We start from the raw sequence: 22,158 nt of genomic DNA, 5'->3' as shown, positions 1-22,158 counted from the left end.
GAGTTGAATCGAGGACACATATAAAACACGTGTTCCACGTCCTCAGAAACTCCGGGACAGGCCGGGCACTCTGGAGAATCATCGCGTTTGAACCGATGGATATACGCCTGGAAGCAGCTGACACCTGACAGCATCTGTGTCAGATAATAGTTGACCTCTCCGTGGTTTCGAGCTCGAAAATACTTTTGTATCCTTTTGTTTTCGAGAAAAAAACGTTTTTTACGATTTTTTGTCAAACGATATCTCCTGAACAAATAAATCGATTAAGACGGTTAAGGTGGCAATCGACGCGTTTTATTGAGTTCTACAACTGATCAGATTTTGAAATTGATTTATTGAGTCGTTTTTGAAAAATTTCGAGAATACTAAAAAAATGTTTTTTCTTTTTTAATTCTTTCGACAACGGTTTCTCTTGAACGAATTAACCGATTTTGATTTTGACAAGTTATCCAAAAAAAACATTTTTGAAAAAAGTTTATTTTTAGAATATCTCTGAACGAGCCCTGCCGATCAAATTCGATTTTTTTCAGCTTTCAGATATTGATAAGCCGCGTCGAATGACACCTGGAAAATCAAAATCGGTTCATCCGTTCAAAAATTACAGATATTTACATACATACATACTTACGTACGTACGTACATACATACATACATACATACATACATACATACATACATACATACATACATACATACATACATACACTCGGACATCATCGTGAAATTAGTCAGGATAACTTCCTAGAATCTCAAAACGTCAAAATCTCTTAGAAATTCGATTTTCGAAAATCGGACTAAAACCAATAACTTCCCGAACTTTTGAAAATTTGCAACTTTCTTGGCGGGAAGTTAAAAAAGAAATGCAGTCAAGAGTATTTTTGAGCTCGGAGAGTTTGAAAATTAATTCACAATAATGCTTTCGAGCTTAAGGAGTTTTTGAAAATTAATTCATAATAATGCTTTCGAGCTCAAGGAGTTTTTGAAAAGAGCAGGAAATTTTGGTCCGCAGGGTCAACCGTAGTCTATATTTTTTTTTTTTTTTTTTTTTTTTTGTTTTTTTTTTCAGATATGAAAGAAAATTTTTAATAATTTTTTTCTTCAGAGATTTGTTCGATGAATAAAAAAAAATACAGAAATTAAATTTCATAATTTATAAGGAGAGATAAATTTTTTTTTTCAAATTTAATTTTTTTTACCGAACAAAAATTTTTTTTAATAATTAATATTTATAAATATTATTTTTATATGTCAATTATTAAAAACTTTCTCTCCAGAATATTATTCTTGGTTTTTAAGTCGATAAAAATGAAAAAAAGTCATTGAAATTGCTCAATTCCATCGCGAGTAATCGCATAAATAAAAATAAAAAAATCGTTTACTCAAACCCTCGTTATTTTCCCAACTGTCAATTACTCATTTATTAACTTTTTATTTCGCAATTATAAATTCACTCGTTTGTAACAATTATTATCATTTCTACACTATATATATATATATATATATTAATAGCTTTTCGAGTGTAGCAATTCTTATCTAATCATAAATTATTTTTTTTTTTTGCTAAAAAAATCATTATAAATAAAATATATCGAATTGCAGTACTAAACTAAGTTATAACTAAACTTTAATCATTTGCACGCTTGTTTAAAGTTCAATCAACTAAAAGAAGTGATAAAAATCTGCGTTTGTGTTGAATAAATTATAAATTCAAATGAACTGGGTCAGCGTTTAAAAAAAAACTTTCTCATTCGTGTTTTATTTCATTTTTACTCCCAACGTATTTTTAAATCATGGCGGTCCTTAATTTTTTGCACGTGTTCCGGAGACCTGTTGGTAAATATTAACAATTATTATTATTATTTATAAATAATATTAGTAATGAATATTCATCAGACAGATAATTAAATAAAATAATAAATAAATTAACACAGGTCGTCGTTATTTTTCAAATGTTGGGTTCGTGGGTCTCGGCAATATGGGAAATTATATGGCGACAAATTTAATAAAAAAGGTATCGTATATTTATTATTGTTATTTATTTTTATAAATTATTATTATCATTTTTTAGGGATACAAATTAACAGTTTACGATGTAAATAAAACAGCGATGAAGAATTTAATTGAAGCGGGAGCAACTGAAGCTAAAAGTGCTGCTGAGTTATCAAAAAATTCACAAGTTGTTATTACGATGCTGCCTACTAATGATCATGTATGGGATTCATATACGGGGAAAGATGGTTTATTAAGGTAATCAATTAATTAATTATAGAAAAAATTTCATTCTAAAACGGAAATTTTTTTAACTTTTACTTTTTATTTGCTGAATTTTTTTTTTTGCTATTATTTAAAATAAGTTTCTTGTGTTGTTTTTTTTTGTCTTGATATTTTTATAGTCTCGTATTGTCAAAATATACAATGATAAAATTTTCATTAAAATTTCGATACATAATTAATCATTATATTGTAGACAGTAACCTTGACTCGGACTTGGTTCCAAATATTTACATGTAAATTTAAATCTCCTTTTGTTCCACTAATTATTATTTCTACATTTGAAACCTGATTTCAAAATCTAAAAAAATTTATCGATCCAAGCCCTATATTGTTAAAAATTTTCCTTGAAATCAAAATCAAATTACATGAAGTAATTAATAAATTTAAGTCACTCATAAATATAAAATATAAATATCATTTAAAATCAACTTATTTATTTACTTTATTTTTACTTAACTTTAAATTTTCAAATGATAAATGTCATAAAAATTAAAATCTCAATCTATTTCATTTAAATAATTGTTTTTCATTGTCCATAAGTAAATTTATTTCAAATAAATAAACCTGTATTTTAATTTAAAGTTAGTTTATTTCGTGTATAATTAGTTTTTAAATACGATAAATTTAATAATCTCACAATTATCAAAAACTAAATAAGGTTTTTAAAAAAAATGTTACTGCTATGTTTTAAGAAATTTTGAAATTTAAATTCAAGCTAATGTTTTGATTAATCATACATATATATTTTTAAATAGCGACCTTGTATTTTGACTAAAAATTATGCTTTAATTTTTTTAATTATGTAAGCAAATCAATGTCATATAAAATAAAAAAATTTTATTAAATTTCGACGATAATTATCTTTGAAAATCCATAAAATTTTTATAATTTGTTTCTATCAATTTTCGTAACTTTAAAAAAAGTATACTAATTAAATTTTTTATTTTTTCACTCCCACTTTTCATAAATTTTATAAAAAAAACATTTTATTTGAAAATTTCTAATTACATATTTTTTTTAAATAGCACAGCAAAAAAGGACACATTATTTATAGACAGTAGCACAATAGACCCGTCAGTGTCTCAAAAAGTATCCGTAGAAACAATAAAAAATGGAGCTAAATTTATCGATGGTCCAGTATCAGGTGGAGTTGTTGGAGCACGTGATGCCACGCTAACTTTTATGGTCGGGGGTGAAAAATCTGAATACGAACGAGCTAAAAGTCTTCTAGAAGCCATGGGAAGTCGAGTTGTTCATTGTGGTGACGTTGGAATGGGCCAAGTTGCCAAATTGTGTAACAACATGCTGCTGGCTATCAGCATGATTGGAGTTTCTGAAGTAGTTAATTTAGCCGACAGGTACTGTTATTATTATTATTAGTTTATAAAATTTTACAATTGAAATTGAATTTATTTTTAAAAAAAATAAAAGGCTGGGACTTGATCCCAAAGTGATGACAAGTATATTAAACACCAGTACCGGACGCTGTTGGTCTTCAGAAATTTATCCACCGGTTCCTGGAATTATTTCTACTGTTCCCAGTTCTAATGATTATCAGGTACAGTCTTTTAATTAATTTTATTATTTAAATATTGAATATTGATTATTAATTACTTGTAGGGAGGATTCATGACCTCATTGATGACCAAAGATTTAGGTCTAGCTCAAGCAGCAGCGACTCGGTCCAATACTCCGATACCTTTGGGCTCTTTGGCTCATCAAATTTATCGTATTCTGATGACTCATGGCCTACAAAACAAAGATTTTAGTATTGTTTATAAATATTTAAAACAAAGTAATTACAATAATTAGTTTTAATTATTTTAAATTACACTTAAGTGTTATTTTTATATGAAAACTAATTACTTTGGGCTTCCAGATATTTTTTATAATGTTTTAGTTCAATTTTATATAATTATTATTTTTATAAATTATTTTATCTGATACATTTATCAGTTTAAGGAAAAAATAAAAAAATAAAGAATTTTTTTCTACAATTTAGACAGAGAATTTTTTTTTTAAATCTAATTTTATTTTAAAATAAACCAATAAAATATCTATAATCATTAAAAAAAATTAAATTATCAGCGTTATAAAAAAAAAAATTTTTATCTAAAAACTTTTGATGTTTCAATAAAAAAAAATTTTGCAACGCAACCTTGTCTTTAAAAATTTTCTTATTTAATTTAATTACTAAAAAAAAATGTACGTAGAATTTAATAATCTACAACAATTAGATGTATTTAAAAAAAAAAAATTACAAAAATAAATTTTTACCAAAAAAAATTTTAATAAAGTTTTTTAGTTTCCTAATAAGCTTTGTTTTTTAATTTAAAATTTTTAAGAGAATTCAACTAAATTCGCACTATAATTTAAAGAACTTCTTATACTAAAAAAATTTGAATTTTCGCGCCAATGTACATGCGTAAAAATAGTAATACTTCGAATCTTTTTTTAAATATAATAATTTATCTCAAATTATTTTTTTCCGAAAAACTCACTAGCTTTTAAATTACAATTAAAAAAAAATTTATTTATAAATTTAAATTTTCAAGCAATTACATAACTCAAAAATTAACTCTTTATAAATTTTATTTTTGCCGTTTAAAAAAAATTTGAATTTTCCCGCCGACGCGCAGGCGTCAAAAAAATCAATATGTCAAAAGATTTCCACTTAAATAAAAATAATTTCCACGAACTAATTAAACTCTTCCTTTTAAGGAAAATAATTATTAATTAAAAAAAATTCAAAATTAAAACCAAAAACAAAAAATAAAAATAATAAAATAAAATCCCAATAACAACAAGGAACACCGGACTCGTCAGTAAAAAAGGATGCAGATCTCATACACTCGCAACAAAATATTATTATTATATTAAACTACAATTTAAAAAAGTATATAAAAATAATAAACAACTTATTTTCATAATGGCGCTCTCATCATCACGTGGTAAGAATAAATAAATTTTAATAATTAATATAATAATATGTAAACAAATATATATATTACTAACCTAAACAAAAATCTAAGCTTATACAATATATATAACGCTCTATATATATATATATATATATATATATATATATATATATATATTTCTATTCTCACCGGGTTTCATTTCCACGTACCTCTATTTTAAAAAATTTTAAAACGCGGACTGTGAATTTGAAAAAAACAAAATGGCCACGGCGTGTGCGTCTCGTAATTTGTGTTAAATTTTTATAATTTAGAAAAAAAATTAATCAAGTGGTTCATTAAAAAAAATAATAAACATAGAAATTAAATAAATGATAAATAATAAAAATATAAATAATTATTAATAAATAAATAAATTTTAAATATATATATGTACGTTGGTGTATGTATAATTTATGATTATGAGTGTTAGAGTCGCGTGTTGGTGTTAATATGTGTATTTTAGTATGGAAGTCGTGCAGCAGCAGGCAATATCAGTGATTCATTAAAAAAAAAAAACCCATACAACGTTTAGAATAATAAATTATCCGAAGCACCTTGGACTTAAATTCCGTGACACAATAAAAATATATTTAAAAAAAAAAATAACGGGTAGAAGTGCAAGTATAAATATTTATATTTAATAAAATATAATAATAAAATATAAATAAGTATTTATTGTAATATGAAAATATGAAGGTAACAGTCTGCTTTGACAATGTACGAGTTGTGGTGCCCTGTGGTGATGGGAGTCTCCTGGTACGTGAACTTATGCACGAAGCAATTGTACGATATCGTAAAGCAACTGGTAAATTATTATCATCTGGAGTAACAGGAACAGGAGCACCGCCATCATCAACAGATACGGTACCAGTTATAACTAGCTTGTCATCATTGACTGGTGGAGGTTTACTAGATCCAGATGACAGATTGTGTGACGTTGCTGATGACCGTGAACAAATAATTGCTCATTTATCTATGACTAATGGTGGGGACAGTAATCATGTTGGAGATGGTGCTAGTTCTGTTGGTACTAATAGCCCAGATTTTTTCAATGATGACAAAGATGGTGCGATCAGATATAGAGTTAATGATCATCGTACGATGAGTAACATTAAAAGAGAGAGTGTTAAAAGACTGTCAATGCATGCATTGTCAACACGTGACCCTCATTTGACGACTTATTCGGCGCTGTCATTACCACGTGAGTCCAGAAGACGGGAACCGTTGGGTCAGGATGCCAAGGCGGCGTTTGAAATTACTCAGGATGAGGTTCAGGAAATAATTATTAAAAATGAACCAGGACAATTGGGAGTTCACGTGGTACCTTGTTATGATTTACAAGGAAATGATCAAGGACTGAGAGTGGAAAAAATAGATCCAAATGGTAGAATTGCTAAAGATGGTCGTATTGATCTGCATGATAAAATAATAAGGATCAATGGTCATAATTTATTACGTATACATTTTCAAAAAGTTCAAGAAATTTTAAGATCTTGTACAAATGATCCTTGTTTAAAAATTTCAGTTATTAAAGCAAAGAAAATTGTCAGTGGTGAACCTGCACCAAAGGAAGATGATAATTATCATAAAATAAAAGTACAGTCAAATTATAATTTGTTACAAAGTGCGAATACAAGAAAAATTGGTAAAATGATTGAAATAGAATTGACCAAAGGTAGTGATGGATTAGGATTTAGCGTTACGACACGTGATAATCCTGCTGGTGGACATATGCCAATTTATATTAAAAATATATTATCTAAAGGTGCTGCTGTTAGAGATGGAAGACTTAGATCTGGTGACAGATTACTAGAAGTTAATAAAATTGAAATGACTGGCAAAAGCCAAAATGAAGTTGTTGCTTTTTTAAGAAGTATACCACCTGGTGGTAAAGTTAGAATGATTGTTTCAAGGCAGGAAGAAGTTTCAACGAGTAATTTAAATGAATTGACTTCTGGTACTATTAGTCATCAGCAGCAGCAACAACAACAACAACAGCAACAACAACAACAACAGCAGCAGCAACAACAACAACAGCAGCAGCAAGAGTCAAATCCAAGATCTTGGAGTACACCGCATTCATCACCAGTTGATAAATCAAATGAAAAATTAATTGAATGTTATGAATCACAAAAAATAGGACCATCATCTCCACGTAAAAAAGTAAAACATCTTGATTTAGATATTCCAGTTTATGACTCAGAAAAAGCTGGACTTGGTGTTAGCGTAAAAGGTAAAACTTCAAATGATCAGAATTCAAATTCTGATTTAGGAATATTTATAAAAAGTGTTTTACATGGTGGAGCTGCTTCTAGAGATGGTAGACTTAGAACCAATGATCAATTATTAGAGATAAATGGTGAGTCACTTTTAGGACTTAGTAATTCTGCAGCTATGGATACATTAAGACGAGCGATGATAAATAGCAAGAGTGCAACAACGGGTATAATAAGTTTAAAAGTTGCTAGACAAGTTTCATCATCGTCGCCGTCATCACCAAGTTTTGATCGTAATAAAAATTATCAAGATGAACTGATAACGGGATTGGGTTCTTGTAAAGTTGAAACCGCAAACAGTATTTATATTGATGATAAAGATGATAGAGAAGCAAGAGGAGGAGTTGGAGTTGCAGCAGCGGTAGCAAGAGGAAGTGAACCTAGAATTAGAGATAGAGATAATTTTAATGATAATGATAATGATATTGTTGATAATGGTAATTTAATGTCTTCAGTATCGCCATGGAATCCAGTTATTGATAGACTTACCGATCAGTATAATAAAAATTCAATACGTAATGAAAGTTATTGTCTTGCCACAAATAAAACCTGGCGCGAATCTATTGGTCACAAACTATTTCAACGCGCAGAAGATATTTTACTTGAAGATTCACAGGATAAGCGGGCGTCTGATAAAGAAAGTCAGTATACTGATGATCCAACTTATGATAGTCAACTTTCATTAGAAGAATTATCAGTATCGAATAATAAATTTACGCGAGATGCAATTGGAAGACAGAGTATGTCAGAAAAAGGACATGCTACACTTGATGCCAAAAATACAGACACTTATAAACGTAATAAAAAATTACGTCAAGGTAAAGACAGTAAAAATTCAAGTAATGATTATCAATCACTTTCTGATGATGAACCTAAACCACCATCGGCAGCTATTGCTGCTGCTTCAGTAGCAGCTTCAGTGGCTGCTGTTTCAAGAGATTTAGATATTAGATCTGGTAATAGTAGCAGTGGACCTGGATCTGGATCGGGACCAGGTACTGGAGGACTAGGATCTGGAACTAGTACAGGGTCAGGATCTGGAGTTGTCACTGAATCATCATCATTTGAAGCAACACGTAGACGTTTTGAAAAAAAATCAATGGAAAATACTGAGTATGTTTATACAATACCTGGTAACAATAAAGCACGTAAACATTGGCTTGTCGATGATGATCAGCAGCAACACCAGAATCAACAGCATCAGCATTATTATTATCAGCAGCAGCAGCAACAGCAGTATCCGGGCAAGGAAGAAGAAGGCGGGTTTTCAAATACTCGTGGTGATGTTAAACAAGCATCACTTAATTCAGCTTTAGATAAGCGAACTAAAAAAAAAGGAATGAAATCATCAATTCTACGGTTTGTCAAAAATCGTAAATCTTTAAACTTTGGAGAGAATATTGATACAAGAGATAATAGCAACTATTGTAGCGGAACGATCAATTATATTCAATAAATTGTTTTTATTTTTTATTTTATTATTATTATTTTTTTTTTTTTTTACTTAACGTTTAATTTAATGACAGACTTATTAAATAATTATTATAAATGTGCTGATGCACTAGGGTATAAAGAGAAATGTTTATATGTATTATGAAACCGTTCCAAAGTGCCTTATATATTATTATTATTATTATATATATATTAATTATTAATTGGTGATTAATATTATTATATTATATATTGAATATATTAATAGAGAAAATAATTCCAATGGACTTTTAATAAAAGACAAGTAATTTTTAGTATTGATCGACTTAATGAAATTAGTGTATATAATTATTATTATTATTATTATTATTATCATTTTTTTTTTACTCGACTTAATATTATACATGTGTACATGCAATCATGTAACTATTGAATAAAAACATATTTTTTTTTAGCACTAATTTTGTTGTCAAAATTATTTTTATTTTTTACAATTATTTTCATTTTTAAATTAAAAATATTTAATTACAAATTTATTTATTTTTATAAATAAGTCTCAGGTGATTTTGATTAATTTTAAGGTAATTTAATTAAAAATATTAATTATTATTTAAAATAACTTTTCAAATCAAATAAATTATTAAATTAATTAATTTTTCGATTGAAAATATTTAATAAACATTATTTATTTTAGAAATGTAAAACTTCTAATTAATAAAAAAAAAATTAATTTCAGGATTTCTCAATGTCCGCCAACAAATTGATTTGGTTCAAAAAAGATTTCGGGGTAAAATAAATATAACGAAGCCAAAAAAAATGCATTTTACCCGAGCAATAGTTCATAAATACGTAACACCATATTACAAGCCAACACGTGAACCAACACCAATTTGGGAGCTCTGTGAAAATATAAAGGAGAAAAAAAAAGTCGTCGCAGAGCCGCATCCTTACGAGCGTATAATTGCCCGCGAATGTCTTAACTGGTTCAATAATTCCCGCATGGTAGCTTTCATGCACAAGAATTCGATAAAATCTGAGGATGAATTTGATTTTAACGTCAATCTTCGCAAATCAAACATGTACCTCAAATACTTCGGGAGCTCTATTTTCAAATTAGCATTAAACAACACGCAGTTTGAACCCGTTTTAACTTTGCTTCGTTCTAGTGGAATGCTTGTATTTTCTCCTGAACCTAATGTACCTGCTCTTCTTAAAAGTCTACGTAAGACTCCGCAGATGATTCTTATGGGTAATTAAATTAAATTTATTAATTGAACTAGATAAACAAGAACTGGACAACTAACATAGACGTCATTTTTTAAAAATTGTCTTTAAAGATTTAGAACTATTTTTAATTAGATTTATCGAAATTATTCGAGTACAAATTGCTTTTAAGTGATTTTATTAAATCGGTCAACATGCGGAGCAAATTTACTCCGATCGGAGTATGAGGGTGTGAGTATAAGTGTTTTAAGATCTACAAAACAGAAAGAAAAATAATAATGTTCTGTTAAAATTACGAACTTTTTGTTAATTGAGATAAAAGCAATTTTATTACCTATGTAGAATAAGCAATGTTACTTTATTAAACTGAGTAAATTGCATAAATTTTTTATATCAAATGAAATATTTAGGAACAATATAATAATTATTTTAATTAAAACTTTCATGTTTTTCATAAGGGAATAACTGATTTAAAGAAGATAAATTAATCATTGATAAGTTTATTTTATTTTTCTCGCTGGTTTATTTTGCAAAGATAATTGAATCATAAAAATCTGTTTTCCATATTTTATACAATAATATTAACATGTTATTGTGGACAAATATTATTTTTGAAACAATCAAAAGTTTTTTTTTGTATTCGGAATACAATTTGATTTCTGATACTTCAAAAATAAAACTATTTTTTTTTTTTTTTAATACCATTTTCGGGGATAAATTCAACACCGGAATAGCGTGCACTTACGCCGTTTGTTTACAGTCTATGATAATTTGAGGATCTAAAGTCAAATGAAACAAATCCGTTAAAAATGAACTTAAATTTTGTATTACAAAATGTAAAATAGCCATTCTAATTCTAAAAAATGTTTCATAAAACTTGACTCGTTTTTGCAAAACTGCTAATCATACATGACTATTAAATCCAATTAATCGAAAGTAACTCGACACTGTATTGCTACAATCATTACTGCAAAAATATTTTAATGTTTAACTTTTAATAAGAAAGGATTATTTATTAATTTTTGCAATAGCGTACCAAATAACTTAAATTTTTATTCTAATTAATGAATGATCCTTTACAATTTCATATTTGAACTCAAATTATTTAACTCGATTTTGCATAAAGTTTTATCGCGTATAATTAATTTGTGTCAACAATTTTCATGATTTAAAAAATTTTTTTTTAGCGCTAAACTACTCGAAAAAAATTTTTTAGTTACTAAGGAATCATTTGGTACGAAAATTTCAAAAAATAATTTTTTGTGGGTTGATCCGTTATTGCTTATCTGCGTCAAATTACTTACATTAATTAATTAGATAAATAATTTATTTTTCACAGCCGGTATTCTTGATGGTGTCTTCTTAAACGTTAACGACTTTCTCAAGTATGGAAAGATGAACATTGATGATACTCGTGCATCGTTGGTTCAAACACTTCAATTAGCTGCTGGATCTAATTTATGCAAACAAATAAATTATCATCCTTCTACTTTAGTGTCGAGATTGAAATCAATTACTGAGCAAAATGATAAATAAACTCAAGGGTTTTAATTATTAATTATTATTATTGGTAATGTAATTATTAATTAAATTACAATAAACTTGTTTATGCAAAAAAAATTTATATAATATATGAGATTTTGTTATTTTTTTTTTCAATGACAATTGCGGCAGTTGGGGTGACAAGGAGTTGGTTGTTTGCATCTGCACCCGCCTGATAAATCTCCTACACCCTGAAAACAATTATTTTAATTTTTATTAAATAAAATTGTAAAGATTTATTTGAGAACAGAAATTACAATTTCATTTTTTTATTCATGCAAAATATTTTTAAATAAAAATTTGTGGCATTTTAAACTTTCCATTGAATTAAAAATTTTCAAAACTTTGTTATATCCACAAAATTTGAAAATAAAAAGTATCAAATTTATTTCCATAAGTTTAAAATTCATTTTGTTAAAAAATTTTATTTTTCAAATTTTAAAAAAATAATTAATGGCTTTTGAATCCTTATTTTTATAATTAAATAATTAAACTCACTCTAGGTCCCCATCGAGGTCCGCGAGTTGCCCAACAAATAGCTGTCTTGCACATGGTGCAGTTAAATCCATCACAGCCATCAATTTTCATCAAAACTATTCCACAATTCGGGCATTCCATTGCCTCCTTTGTTCTCAACATTTCTACAATTTTTTCAGCCGTTCTTCTCGCTACTTCATCTGTATCTTTTGACAGCCTGATGTCTTCTTGGTATTCAAAACACGTGCGTCCTTCATGGATCGTCTAAAAAATTAATAATTTCAATCAATTAATCAATTAATTAATTAATTGTTAAAATAAAATAAATTACTTGGCAAGTGAGACAATTTGTTAAATTACAAACTGGACACAAAAAATGATTAGCATCTTCATCACGAAGACACCAGCCATTACAATCAACAGTCCGGCAATGAAACGCTTGATCATGTGCTTCTAGCGCTGCGTGCGTTAACGATTTGTCTAAATGTTTTTCATACAACTCAGCTCCTAGCAGCTTTTTAAAAAAAAAATAAATGACAATAATTTTATATCATTAATTAATTAATTACTTACAGCTTTGATTTCACGTTCTTGTAATGTTGCATCACAAGCATATTCATTGTCAGCAAAAGGGCATTTAATTTGAACATCATCATTCAATTTAACATTACTTTTAATACATTCCCTAGTAATTTTAATTTAATTTATCAATTTAAAAAAAAATTAATAAGTAAAAAAAAAATCAAATTTTAAAAAATTAATTAAATTAAAAAACAAAATTACCAACAAAAAACATGTAAACAATCACGTAAAACAACTCCGCGATATGGTTCAATAAAGTCAAAGCAAATAGGGCATTCAAAATACTCTGAATTCGGTACAATTTCACACTCTTCTAATTTCATCAATTCACTGTATACCGAAAAACTACAATTATTTTTTTGATTATTAACTTCTGTTGTTAAAAATTCAACTGGCAAAGCTGCAGCTTCACCTTCATCTTCATAACATTCACGTTCACCTTCAACAATTACCTGAAATAATTAAATTATTATTACTATTATAATAATTAAAGTAAAGTAGTTTGGAATTATTTGGTAAGAGCAATAATTTTATTTATTTATTTCAATAAAATTAATAAATTAATATACTTAATAATTTAAAAAATTATTTTATAAGTAATTAATATTTTTATGAAATTTATAGATCTTATATATTTGATATAAAGAACTAGTTATACCATTAAGTCTTGCTCTATAACTGTTTCAGCTTCCGCGAACTGATTATTTGGAACCGTATCAACCTCGTCTTTATCTTCAACTTTTGTTTTATCTTTGCCTGCAAAAAAAAGAATAAAAATTTAAAAATAAACACAGATAAAATTAAAAAAAAAAAAACTTACCGGAACTTAATTTAAACAATGAAATCGATCCCGAAACCTGAAGCGCTTGCAACGTTGTTGGATCATTATCTGTCAACAATCTGCCAATTACCCAGCGTTCGTTTACGTCAACGTTAAATCGCTTAATAACTTCATCTTTTAGCTCAGCAACAGTCGCTTTCTCTGAAATCTAAAAAAAATATAAAGACCTAGTGCATTAAACAAAAAAAGAAAAATCTACCTGTATACATAAAATAAATTACCTCCAGAGTTAAAGATTTTCCCTCAGTAAATAAATTAACTTCAAGATTTTCGGTTTCAGTTTCACCAAGTGAACTTGAGGACTTGGGTTCAATTTTTATAACGTCATCAGCTTCAGCTTCACATTGTATCGAGTTATTATCAGCAATATTTATATTATTTATAATTGCTGGTTCTTTATTTATTTCCGACATTTTTTAATTTTTAAAAACAATTTTTTTTAAGTAATTAGTAATTAAATAATGTAAGTAAATTATACAAGTCGTTAATCATCCAAACAATCTGGTGACTAAATACAAAACAAATGAGAATCGTACTTTGTTGTTTTGGGACTTACTCATTTTTAAGATTAAGTCGCAATCAAAATATTCTTTCCCGGCTTTTATATTTTGCTATAATTTGTGTTTTCTCATAGAATAGTACACTAGCGCCATTTAAAAAAATTATTGTAATGTCATTGAGCAGTTACAGGTGTCAGTTTATGCTAATTATCGATTCTTTAAAAGAAAAAAGAGACAATAAAATTAGACAATTTTTTCTTTATCTCTATCCTAATATTTACATCCAGACCTAGACGTTTTGACGTTCGACGTTTAGTTGATATTATTAATAATTATAATAAATAATTAATTTAAAATGGGTTGTGATGGTGGAACTATTCCACGTCGAGATGAGCTGGTGAGATTGAAAAAAAAACCTGAACAAGTAAGTTAACCTGAAATATTAATAATCCTAAAGTTAACAGACAATTAACAATTTTCATGTTTTTTTCAACAAATCAATAACAAAAAAATAAAAAATAAAAATATGCACAGGTAGGGAATTTAAAAAACTATAGGTGCAATTTTTCCAAATATTTTTTTTTTATAATTTATTGTTTAAAAAAAAATGCAAAAATTATTAGATCTTAGCTAACTTCAGTATCATGAAATATTATTGTCAATATTTATATATGAAATTAATTAATTAATTGTAGAAAGACAAGGATTCAGAACTAGCATTTAGATGGAGACATTGCACAATAAAGCAGATGCCACTTCAACAACCGATAGTGAGCTGTGGACTTGGAAAACTCTACAGCAAGGAAGCTGTCATCGAGGGACTGCTTGATCGAAGTATTTTGCCAGAGACTGCTGTCCATATTAAGAGCTTGAAAGACGTTAAGACACTTAACTTGACCCCTAATCCTGCTTATGATGACAGTAAGGCTGAGAAAGGTGACTGCTATGTAGACGAAGCTAAGAGTCCGTTTATTTGTCCAATTATTGGGCTGGAGATGAATGGCAAATACAAGTTTTGCTACCCGTGGACTTGCGGATGTGTGATGAGTGAACGTGCTCTCAAACAAGTTAAATCTACTGTGAGTATTTTTACTTTATTTATTGTTAAATTATTTTATTAGCTAATCGTTTACTGCAAAAGATCCATTTTATGGTTTAAAATGTTGATATTTATAAACTGATTTTAATCAAAATTATTATGTTTTACGGCTCCGCCTATTTTAAAAAATTTTAAATGTTCATGTCCATAAATTAATTCACTTAATCCGCTGATTTGTAGGGTAGATTTGATTAAAAAGAATCAAGGCGATGAAATAAAAATTGAAACTAGTGGCTGTAATCTTTGTACCCTTGATTTAAAAAATAGTGTAGATAGATTTCTGAATTGTCAATTTCACATGATAAATAATATAATTATTTATTCCTGTAAAATGGACGGTGGCGCGTGAAAGGTATATTCAAAGTTTGCTACAGTAATTAACAAATTAAACAATTTAAATTGGCATACTTTGGTTATTCTATCGCTTTATAATATACAATACCGAAGCATATAAGTAGATGCAGAGAATAGGTTACAATCCACCTTCAGTTACTGCCGGGCTAACGCATTGAAGCTCGTTACCGTGCTTTGACATGGGTCGTACTAGTAGAGAGGTAGTCTAAAGCAAAGTACTTCAACATCAGCTGGTGAGACCGTTAGCGTACTCGGGACGAAACTATCACTTTTTAGAACATTTATTACACTTTGAACATGTGAATTAAGTACTGATAGTTTACTTTAACAACAAATTCATCCATTAGCATGTATTGGTATGTTGGGTTTTGCTGTGCCAAATATAAACTTGAGATCTAATACGATAATAGAGATTCCTATAGTAAGATCGCGTTTTTCGACAAGCTCTCCACGATACAAAATTTCAAAAATTATCAATGAAGATGCCATAGAAGTAGATTTTTTTGGAGCATCATCGAGCAGTTGTAAGGAGAAAGCTAGAAGGGCAATTTTAAACTGAGCATTCTGGTTATGATTTATGATTTTTGTTTTGGTTATTATTTTTAAAGTTACGCTGATGATTAATTATTCACACTTTATATTATATTATTTTATATTTGTTATTACTATGTACAATTGCCGAGGGGCGTTAAATAAATAAATAAATAAATAAATAAACATTCAATGTTACATTGTGCATTAACAATTCAAAACTTTAAAATCGAATATTGTTCACTTTATAAGCAATGCAGTTTATTATCTAATAATTAAGAAATTTTGATCAATCCGTTACATACTGATGGAATTTATCTAATGTTATGTACCAAATCGATTAGTTACTCAGTAAATATAAATTGAGCTCCAGTTATCAACTATTATCATAGTTTTAATAACTTAAATAATTGATTAAAATAAATTTCAGGTTTGTCACCGTTGTCAAGTTCCATTTGAGTCCAAAGACATCGTGATAATGAACGCAGAAGCTGATGATCTAGATCTAATGATACAAAATATGCAGACGAGGAAATCAAAGAAGTCAAAACGCAGCCGTGAAGCAGCAAATCAAGATGACGGTGTTGATAAAAAGAAGAAGAAGGATGAAAAAGAAAAAGCTGGAACAAGTAAAGTATATAAAAATTCAACTTCGACTTCATCTTCAACAGGAACTAGTTCGTCAAATAAATTAAACGAGCCCGTAGATCCAGCTTTCAATAAAGTCAAAGACGATTACAGTATCGCTAAGGATCCAAATGCTTCTGAAGTACTTAAAAGTATTTTTACCTCTCACAAATCAGCTGCCGAGCAAACGAAAGCTCACTGGGTCACCTATAATCCCTTTTACAATTAATTAGTTAGTAATATTAATTATTAATAATAATAATAAATTAATTAATAAATTATTAATAAATAAAAATTATTTAATATTTAAACAATTATTTTAACAAAATACGTATTAATCTCCATTTTGATTTATAATTTACATTTGAGGCACTCTAGATACAGCTAAAGTTTGTAAAATTCGCCGAAGACGGCCCATAACTCTTTTACGTTTTAACTGACGTTTTCCCAGGCAGTTTGATAATAATTTTCTTAACAACGTCAAGGACAGTACGATAATAATTGTTACCGTTAAGTAAAATGTCCAGGAGTTTAAAAGCAGAGAGTATTTCGTGGGAACCGGTTCTATGTCCGTTGACTCAACTTCCAAGTTGAACTGAGGGTGGGAATTGTATCCCGTACCTCCGCGACGACGTAGTAACCAGGTAGGATCTGCATCTGGGGATAGAGGTACTGCGTCAACTTGTTCTTCGACTGATAAAAGTTTTTGGACTTTATATAAATTTCTACAATTAATTAATTTATTTATTTATTTGTTTTATTGATAGATTGCTGATTGGTTGATTGATTAGTTGGAAGTACTTACGTGGGAATAGATTCATTGAGTGGACTAGGTACGGCAAGAATAGTAGTCGGACATGATGGCAAAGGTCGTAAACGTTGAGTTCCATCGGTTTCAGTCATCAGTAAAACTTTGCTGTGACGATGCAATTGACTTCCTTGCATCCGGGACGGGAGTTTTCCGATTTCAAGATTCGTCGAGACTTGATTGGAAATTTTATTTTGAGCCTGGGTCTTGTCGTTAAAAATTGTAGGAACGTTTCCTGTTGCAGTGTACTCTAAGATTGCATCCAACATCCAGAAACATGGAGCTGAAATTTAGATATTATTTATATATTTTAATAAAAATATATTTTTTGTAAACACTCACGTTTTTTCAAATGACTGTCGTCAATGCAGTTGGAATCTCCATAAACAACAATTTTTCCTGGATCACTAGAGCTATCTAACTTGTCAACTTCTGGCTTCAGTAATCCCATCACCGGAACTGAAGACGAAATTTCTCCACTCCCGGCAGTGCTGAGTAATTTTTCTCCCTGGTCTTTTAGCTCCACATAGAGAAGCGTCCCCGTAGCAGGAAACCGCGCAATTGTGGTCCCAGAAGCGAAAGTAACTGGAGTATGCTGTCCTAAAGTAAATTGTCCATTTCTTACTGAGTCTCCAAAAGCGACGCCCCAATTAGTGAACAGAAGGTCGTTGAGCGCAGGAACGTTGGCACCACCAGTGTCGGGTATCCACCACTGCCGCGTGTTCTCATCATAAAACTTAACCTTCTGCATGACGGTGACATTGTACCAATCTGCGAAGATCACAACCGACAATCCCTCGAGCTCAACGTCTTTCTTCAGCTTAATGATTTCTTCTGAAAAAAATTCTTCCTCTGCATCAACTATCAGCAGAGTCCCGTAGTTCCTGGCATTGAAGCAAGTAAACGGAGTTCCCAGGACTTCTAAATAATAACCCGCGTTTCTTAAATGCTGGTACATTTCCTTGAAGTTTGTATGGATGTGGTCACCGTTCCAATCCAACGGATCGTTTTTCGCCTGAAGATCATCCCGTGGAAAATAACCTGGGGGGTAACGTAAATTGTGAAACTGGTCCCAAAGCAATCGCTTGTGTCTAGGAGGTGTTGGAATAACTTTTACCTTCAGAGGTAAGTTGATAGTAGACTTGACAGCTTCATCATCAACCTCTTGGTCATCTAGGGTATCAGTTTTAGGAGACTCGACAGTCAAACTGATGTGTCCATGCGCGGTACCTTGCCAGTCTCCAGCAGCCTCTGGTACCGTCAGAGAAACTGATAACCATCCTGACCAAGGCCACAGCACGTCACTGAAGCTCAGAGACACATCAACTTTGTCTCCATTTCCCTCTCCTAGATACGGATGCCAAGTAACGTTGGCCACGTGACCCGAGACCCCGAGTCCGTTTATTATTGTCACATTAACAACTGTCGGCATCGCGGTGTAATAAATCGCTTGGGTGCAATACGGCCACATGTACTGACACTCTGTAAGATCAATATAGCTTGGACTCAAAGTAACTTGTGGAGTATACGATCTCAAAAAATAAAAAGCGCGTAGCAGATCTAATTTACCCGCGCCCTGTTCAAACATTCCAATACCTGGTAACCGGCGCGCAGAACTCAGTAATGCCTGCTTCATACTCGCGGGATTTATTTTAACATTCTTAGGGGCGTCTCCAATAAAACCACTCGCTAAAAGCGCAACCGCACCCGCGACTACAGGACTGGCTACTGAAGTACCCGACAAAGATTGGCACCCATTTTTCAGCGCGGATCCACGAACTCCTGACCCATAAGTTACAAGATCTGGTTTAACTCGCCCATATCCATTAGGCAGTTCCCAGGTTGTCATTCCGCGGGATGAAAAACTCGCGATTTTATCCGCCCAATTAATTCCACCAACTCCAATTACGTCCATCTGATCCGCGGGATTATTGTGGGTCCCGTACAAAGGCCCGTCGTTACCCGTTGCCGAAACCATTATCACTCCATTGGCTGTCAGCTCCCAAACTTTGTCCACGAATGGGTGATCCATAAAATCTGGGCCTCCTATACTTAAATTCAGTACCGTTATTTTAGATAAAATTGCGTAATTGAAAGCATCCAGGAACCAGGAAGTGTAAGATACTTGTTCATTTGTAAATACTCTGAAAATATGAAGCTCGGCATCTGGAGCTAGTCCTAGACATTCTCTAGAAGACGATGCTATAACTCCAGCAACAAATGTTCCATGACCTAGAGTATCTCCTAGAGTTTTTTCATTTGTCCAATTGCTCCGCTCTTTAATATTTTTCAAATGTGGATGACTTGCCGCGAGCCCGGTATCAAATACCGCGACTTTAACATTCTGACCAGTAACTTTCATTTTCCAGAGCGCGTCAACCTGGAGCACAGAAGTTATCTGTTTAGGAATAGCCCTCATGAGTCTCCGGTTCTTGTGCCGATTTTCAATCCAACTTTCATTGGTCTTAAAATTATTTATTTTTCTCTTAAATGTTTTGTACTCCGGAATATTAGCAACTTCTTCTTGAGGAAGCTCACTTACATTAACGTAATTAAGTGTCCGGTAGACCAGGCGCTGAGGTGTCACTCGCTTAACCAGAGGATGCTCTGTCAGTGCATCTAATCCCGTGTACTTTTGAGTTTCCTGGAGCATGACGACATCAAAATCACTTGGATGATCACTTGCAAGATTATCTCGTGGTATTATTCGCCAATCGGCTATTCCAGAAGAGGTCAGAGCTGCGCTGATGTAGCTAGACCGAGTGCTAGGTTTGTAATAGCCTTTGAAGACAACGATGTATTCGTTCTCCACCACCCGAGAAGTAAATTTAACTTTTATTGCTGAAGTGACATTATTTCCTTGATGATTATTGTCATCGTTCGTCGATCCTTTGCTCATCAGGATAAACATCAGCAGTGACAGTGACAGCCACCGCAAACTTGATCCTTTCATATTTTTTTTATCTAATCCTAAAAAAAAATTTTTTCGAGTCATTTTTTAAATTATTTACTATCTTTTTATTGGGTACTTACATCTAGATAAATAATTAACAAAGCAGAATTTAGTTTTTAAATTCTAGCCTAACTTTTTTCGTTTTGAATTGTTATTATTTTCAATCTTTGATGACCGAAACATTTTTTATCACAATCACGGGCCCATAAATAATTTATAAATAAATGACTTTTTTTTTTAATTCCTTCATTTTACATGATTATTTAGAGTTTTTTTGAAATAAATAAAATGCGAGCGAAGCGACACTTGGAGGGAGAGACGAAAGGAGTAGAGGCAAAAAAAAAAAAAAACAAATGACGGAATTTTATAAATAAAATTTTAGGTTAATTCTCTTAATTGTTGTGTATATAAAAAAAATTGGTAATTAGTTTTGTGTGGTAGATAATGTTTTAATCGACATAATTGATTATTTTTATGTTTGCGTAGTTAGTTTTAAAATTTTCATGATGAAATGTTGCGATGGATTTCAAAATGTGCGGTAAATTTTTAATTTTAGAAAAAGATGAAAAATTCATGATTGAGGTGTCATTCGACGCGGCTTATTTTTTACTATAAACACTGAACATTTAAGCTTAAATCCATAGGGTACGTTCGGAGATATTTCTAAAATAAAATTTTTTCAAAAATGTTTTTTTTGAATAACTTTTAATTCGCTCGGGGGATCGATTCCAGAATCTAATCAGCTCTAAAACTTTATAAGCCGCATCGAATGTCACCTCAAACATCAAAATCGGTTTGTTCATTCAAGAGAAACCGTTTACGAAAGAATTAAAAAAAAATTATTTTGAGTATTTTGGAAATTTCTCAAAAACGACTTGATGAATCAATTTAAAAATCTGATCGGTTGTAGATCTCAATAAAACGCATCGATTGCCACCTTAAACGTCTCAATTGGTTTATTCGTTCGAGAGATATCGTTGTAGAAAAAATGGTAAAAAATGTTAGTTTTTGAAAACAAAGGCATACAAAAGTATTTTCGAGCTCGAAGAGCTCGAAAATGTTTCCACAACATTTTTTCGAGCTCAAGGAGCTCAAAATGGGCGTGAAGTTTTGGGGCTGGCCCACAGGGTCAACCGACAGACCGATTTTTTTTTTGAGTCTCTTATGCAAATTTGTTGGTTTAAGATGTTTTAAGAAGTCTCCAAAAATCAGCTTGATAAAAATTTCATAAGAGGTTGCTCGCGAATTTTGAAAATATCAAAAATGATTAAAATTCGGATTTTTTGTTTATAAATTTTTTCTTTCTCGTGACAGCAATAGTTTATATTTGTAAAATCATGATTATGCTGAAAATTCCAGCCTAAAATTTAAATATTTGAACGGCGCTCAAGAATTTTGAATATTAACGGATAATATGTAACTAATACTTTGAATTAGTTTTTGATTAATTTAGATTGATAAAATTACAATTTCGATCATTTTTGATATTTTCAAAATTCGTGAGCGACTTCTTGAAAATTTTTTATTAAGCTGATTTTTGGACAGGCTTCTGAAAACATGGTAAGCCAACAAATTTTCATAAGAGATTCGACAGAAAAAAATAGTCAGATTTTTTGGGTCACCCTACCATATATGCAAATAAATAATATTATTATTATTAATTAAATGCTGATAAAAAA

The 22,158-nt window shown here is 30.3% G+C and overlaps 6 protein-coding genes across 6 annotated transcripts in view; 4 read left to right on the top strand and 2 right to left on the bottom strand.

Moving 5' to 3' along the window:
- Positions 1-1,589: 1,589 nt before the first annotated feature.
- Positions 1,590-4,275, top strand: LOC103570641 (3-hydroxyisobutyrate dehydrogenase, mitochondrial). The gene is made up of 6 exons (XM_008548444.2): positions 1,590-1,833; positions 1,932-2,011; positions 2,069-2,247; positions 3,300-3,632; positions 3,706-3,832; positions 3,895-4,275. The coding sequence occupies exons 1-6, from the start codon at positions 1,791-1,793 to the stop codon at positions 4,084-4,086; spliced, it is 954 nt and encodes a 317-aa protein (XP_008546666.1). The 5' UTR covers positions 1,590-1,790; the 3' UTR covers positions 4,087-4,275.
- A 1,169-nt stretch (positions 4,276-5,444) lies between these two features.
- LOC103570662 (partitioning defective 3 homolog) lies at positions 5,445-11,796 on the top strand. Its single transcript, XM_053739902.1, has 3 exons — positions 5,445-8,928; positions 9,678-10,190; positions 11,505-11,796. The coding sequence occupies exons 1-3, from the start codon at positions 5,925-5,927 to the stop codon at positions 11,699-11,701; spliced, it is 3,714 nt and encodes a 1,237-aa protein (XP_053595877.1). The 5' UTR covers positions 5,445-5,924; the 3' UTR covers positions 11,702-11,796.
- LOC103570640 (ranBP-type and C3HC4-type zinc finger-containing protein 1) lies at positions 11,726-14,186 on the bottom strand. The gene is made up of 8 exons (XM_008548443.2): positions 13,829-14,186; positions 13,587-13,755; positions 13,425-13,522; positions 12,968-13,218; positions 12,758-12,869; positions 12,516-12,698; positions 12,206-12,448; positions 11,726-11,898 (listed from the first exon to the last, which is right to left on the bottom strand). The coding sequence occupies exons 1-8, from the start codon at positions 14,018-14,020 to the stop codon at positions 11,821-11,823; spliced, it is 1,326 nt and encodes a 441-aa protein (XP_008546665.1). The 5' UTR covers positions 14,021-14,186; the 3' UTR covers positions 11,726-11,820.
- Positions 14,187-14,338: 152 nt separating this feature from the next.
- Positions 14,339-17,016, top strand: LOC103570639 (replication termination factor 2). Its single transcript, XM_008548442.2, has 3 exons — positions 14,339-14,531; positions 14,803-15,186; positions 16,522-17,016. The coding sequence occupies exons 1-3, from the start codon at positions 14,463-14,465 to the stop codon at positions 16,945-16,947; spliced, it is 879 nt and encodes a 292-aa protein (XP_008546664.1). The 5' UTR covers positions 14,339-14,462; the 3' UTR covers positions 16,948-17,016.
- LOC103570637 (membrane-bound transcription factor site-1 protease) lies at positions 17,000-20,801 on the bottom strand. The gene is made up of 4 exons (XM_008548441.3): positions 20,560-20,801; positions 17,869-20,496; positions 17,524-17,809; positions 17,000-17,443 (listed from the first exon to the last, which is right to left on the bottom strand). The coding sequence occupies exons 2-4, from the start codon at positions 20,477-20,479 to the stop codon at positions 17,077-17,079; spliced, it is 3,264 nt and encodes a 1,087-aa protein (XP_008546663.1). The 5' UTR covers positions 20,480-20,496; positions 20,560-20,801; the 3' UTR covers positions 17,000-17,076.
- A 63-nt stretch (positions 20,802-20,864) lies between these two features.
- Positions 20,865-22,158, top strand: part of LOC103570635 (mediator of RNA polymerase II transcription subunit 20) — a 55,622-nt gene continuing 54,328 nt past the window's right edge. The window contains exon 1 of the mRNA XM_053739854.1: positions 20,865-21,017. Coding sequence (XP_053595829.1) covers positions 20,983-21,017 — 35 coding nt within the window. The 5' untranslated portion in view covers positions 20,865-20,982. The remainder of the gene's footprint in view (positions 21,018-22,158) is intronic.

Source organism: Microplitis demolitor, chromosome 6, assembly GCF_026212275.2.
Source record: "Microplitis demolitor isolate Queensland-Clemson2020A chromosome 6, iyMicDemo2.1a, whole genome shotgun sequence".
Classification (NCBI taxonomy): Eukaryota; Metazoa; Arthropoda; class Insecta; order Hymenoptera; family Braconidae; genus Microplitis; species Microplitis demolitor.
The sequence above is the reverse complement of the archived record's forward strand: the minus strand, read 5'-3'. Positions and strand labels throughout refer to the sequence as shown.

Coding starts and splice junctions, on each gene's coding strand:
- LOC103570641 (XM_008548444.2), top strand. CDS start 1,791: ATGGCGGTCCTTAATTTTTTGCACGTGTTCCGGAGACCTGTTG. Junction 2,012..2,068: donor CGACAAATTTAATAAAAAAG/GTATCGTATATT, acceptor ATCATTTTTTAG/GGATACAAATTAACAGTTTA. Junction 3,633..3,705: donor GTAGTTAATTTAGCCGACAG/GTACTGTTATTA, acceptor AAAAAATAAAAG/GCTGGGACTTGATCCCAAAG.
- LOC103570662 (XM_053739902.1), top strand. CDS start 5,925: ATGAAGGTAACAGTCTGCTTTGACAATGTACGAGTTGTGGTGCCCTGT. Junction 8,929..9,677: donor TATTGATACAAGAGATAATA/GCAACTATTGTA, acceptor AATTAATTTCAG/GATTTCTCAATGTCCGCCAA. Junction 10,191..11,504: donor TCCGCAGATGATTCTTATGG/GTAATTAAATTA, acceptor TATTTTTCACAG/CCGGTATTCTTGATGGTGTC.
- LOC103570640 (XM_008548443.2), bottom strand. CDS start 14,020: ATGTCGGAAATAAATAAAGAACCAGCAATTATAAATAATATAAATATT. Junction 13,756..13,828: donor GAAAATCTTTAACTCTGGAG/GTAATTTATTTT, acceptor TATTTTTTTTAG/ATTTCAGAGAAAGCGACTGT. Junction 12,449..12,515: donor CAAATTGTCTCACTTGCCAA/GTAATTTATTTT, acceptor TTAATTTTTTAG/ACGATCCATGAAGGACGCAC.
- LOC103570639 (XM_008548442.2), top strand. CDS start 14,463: ATGGGTTGTGATGGTGGAACTATTCCACGTCGAGATGAGCTGGTGAGA. Junction 14,532..14,802: donor TGAAAAAAAAACCTGAACAA/GTAAGTTAACCT, acceptor AATTAATTGTAG/AAAGACAAGGATTCAGAACT. Junction 15,187..16,521: donor TCAAACAAGTTAAATCTACT/GTGAGTATTTTT, acceptor AATAAATTTCAG/GTTTGTCACCGTTGTCAAGT.
- LOC103570637 (XM_008548441.3), bottom strand. CDS start 20,479: ATGAAAGGATCAAGTTTGCGGTGGCTGTCACTGTCACTGCTGATGTTT. Junction 17,810..17,868: donor CGACAGTCATTTGAAAAAAC/GTGAGTGTTTAC, acceptor TCTAAATTTCAG/CTCCATGTTTCTGGATGTTG. Junction 17,444..17,523: donor CTCAATGAATCTATTCCCAC/GTAAGTACTTCC, acceptor AATTAATTGTAG/AAATTTATATAAAGTCCAAA.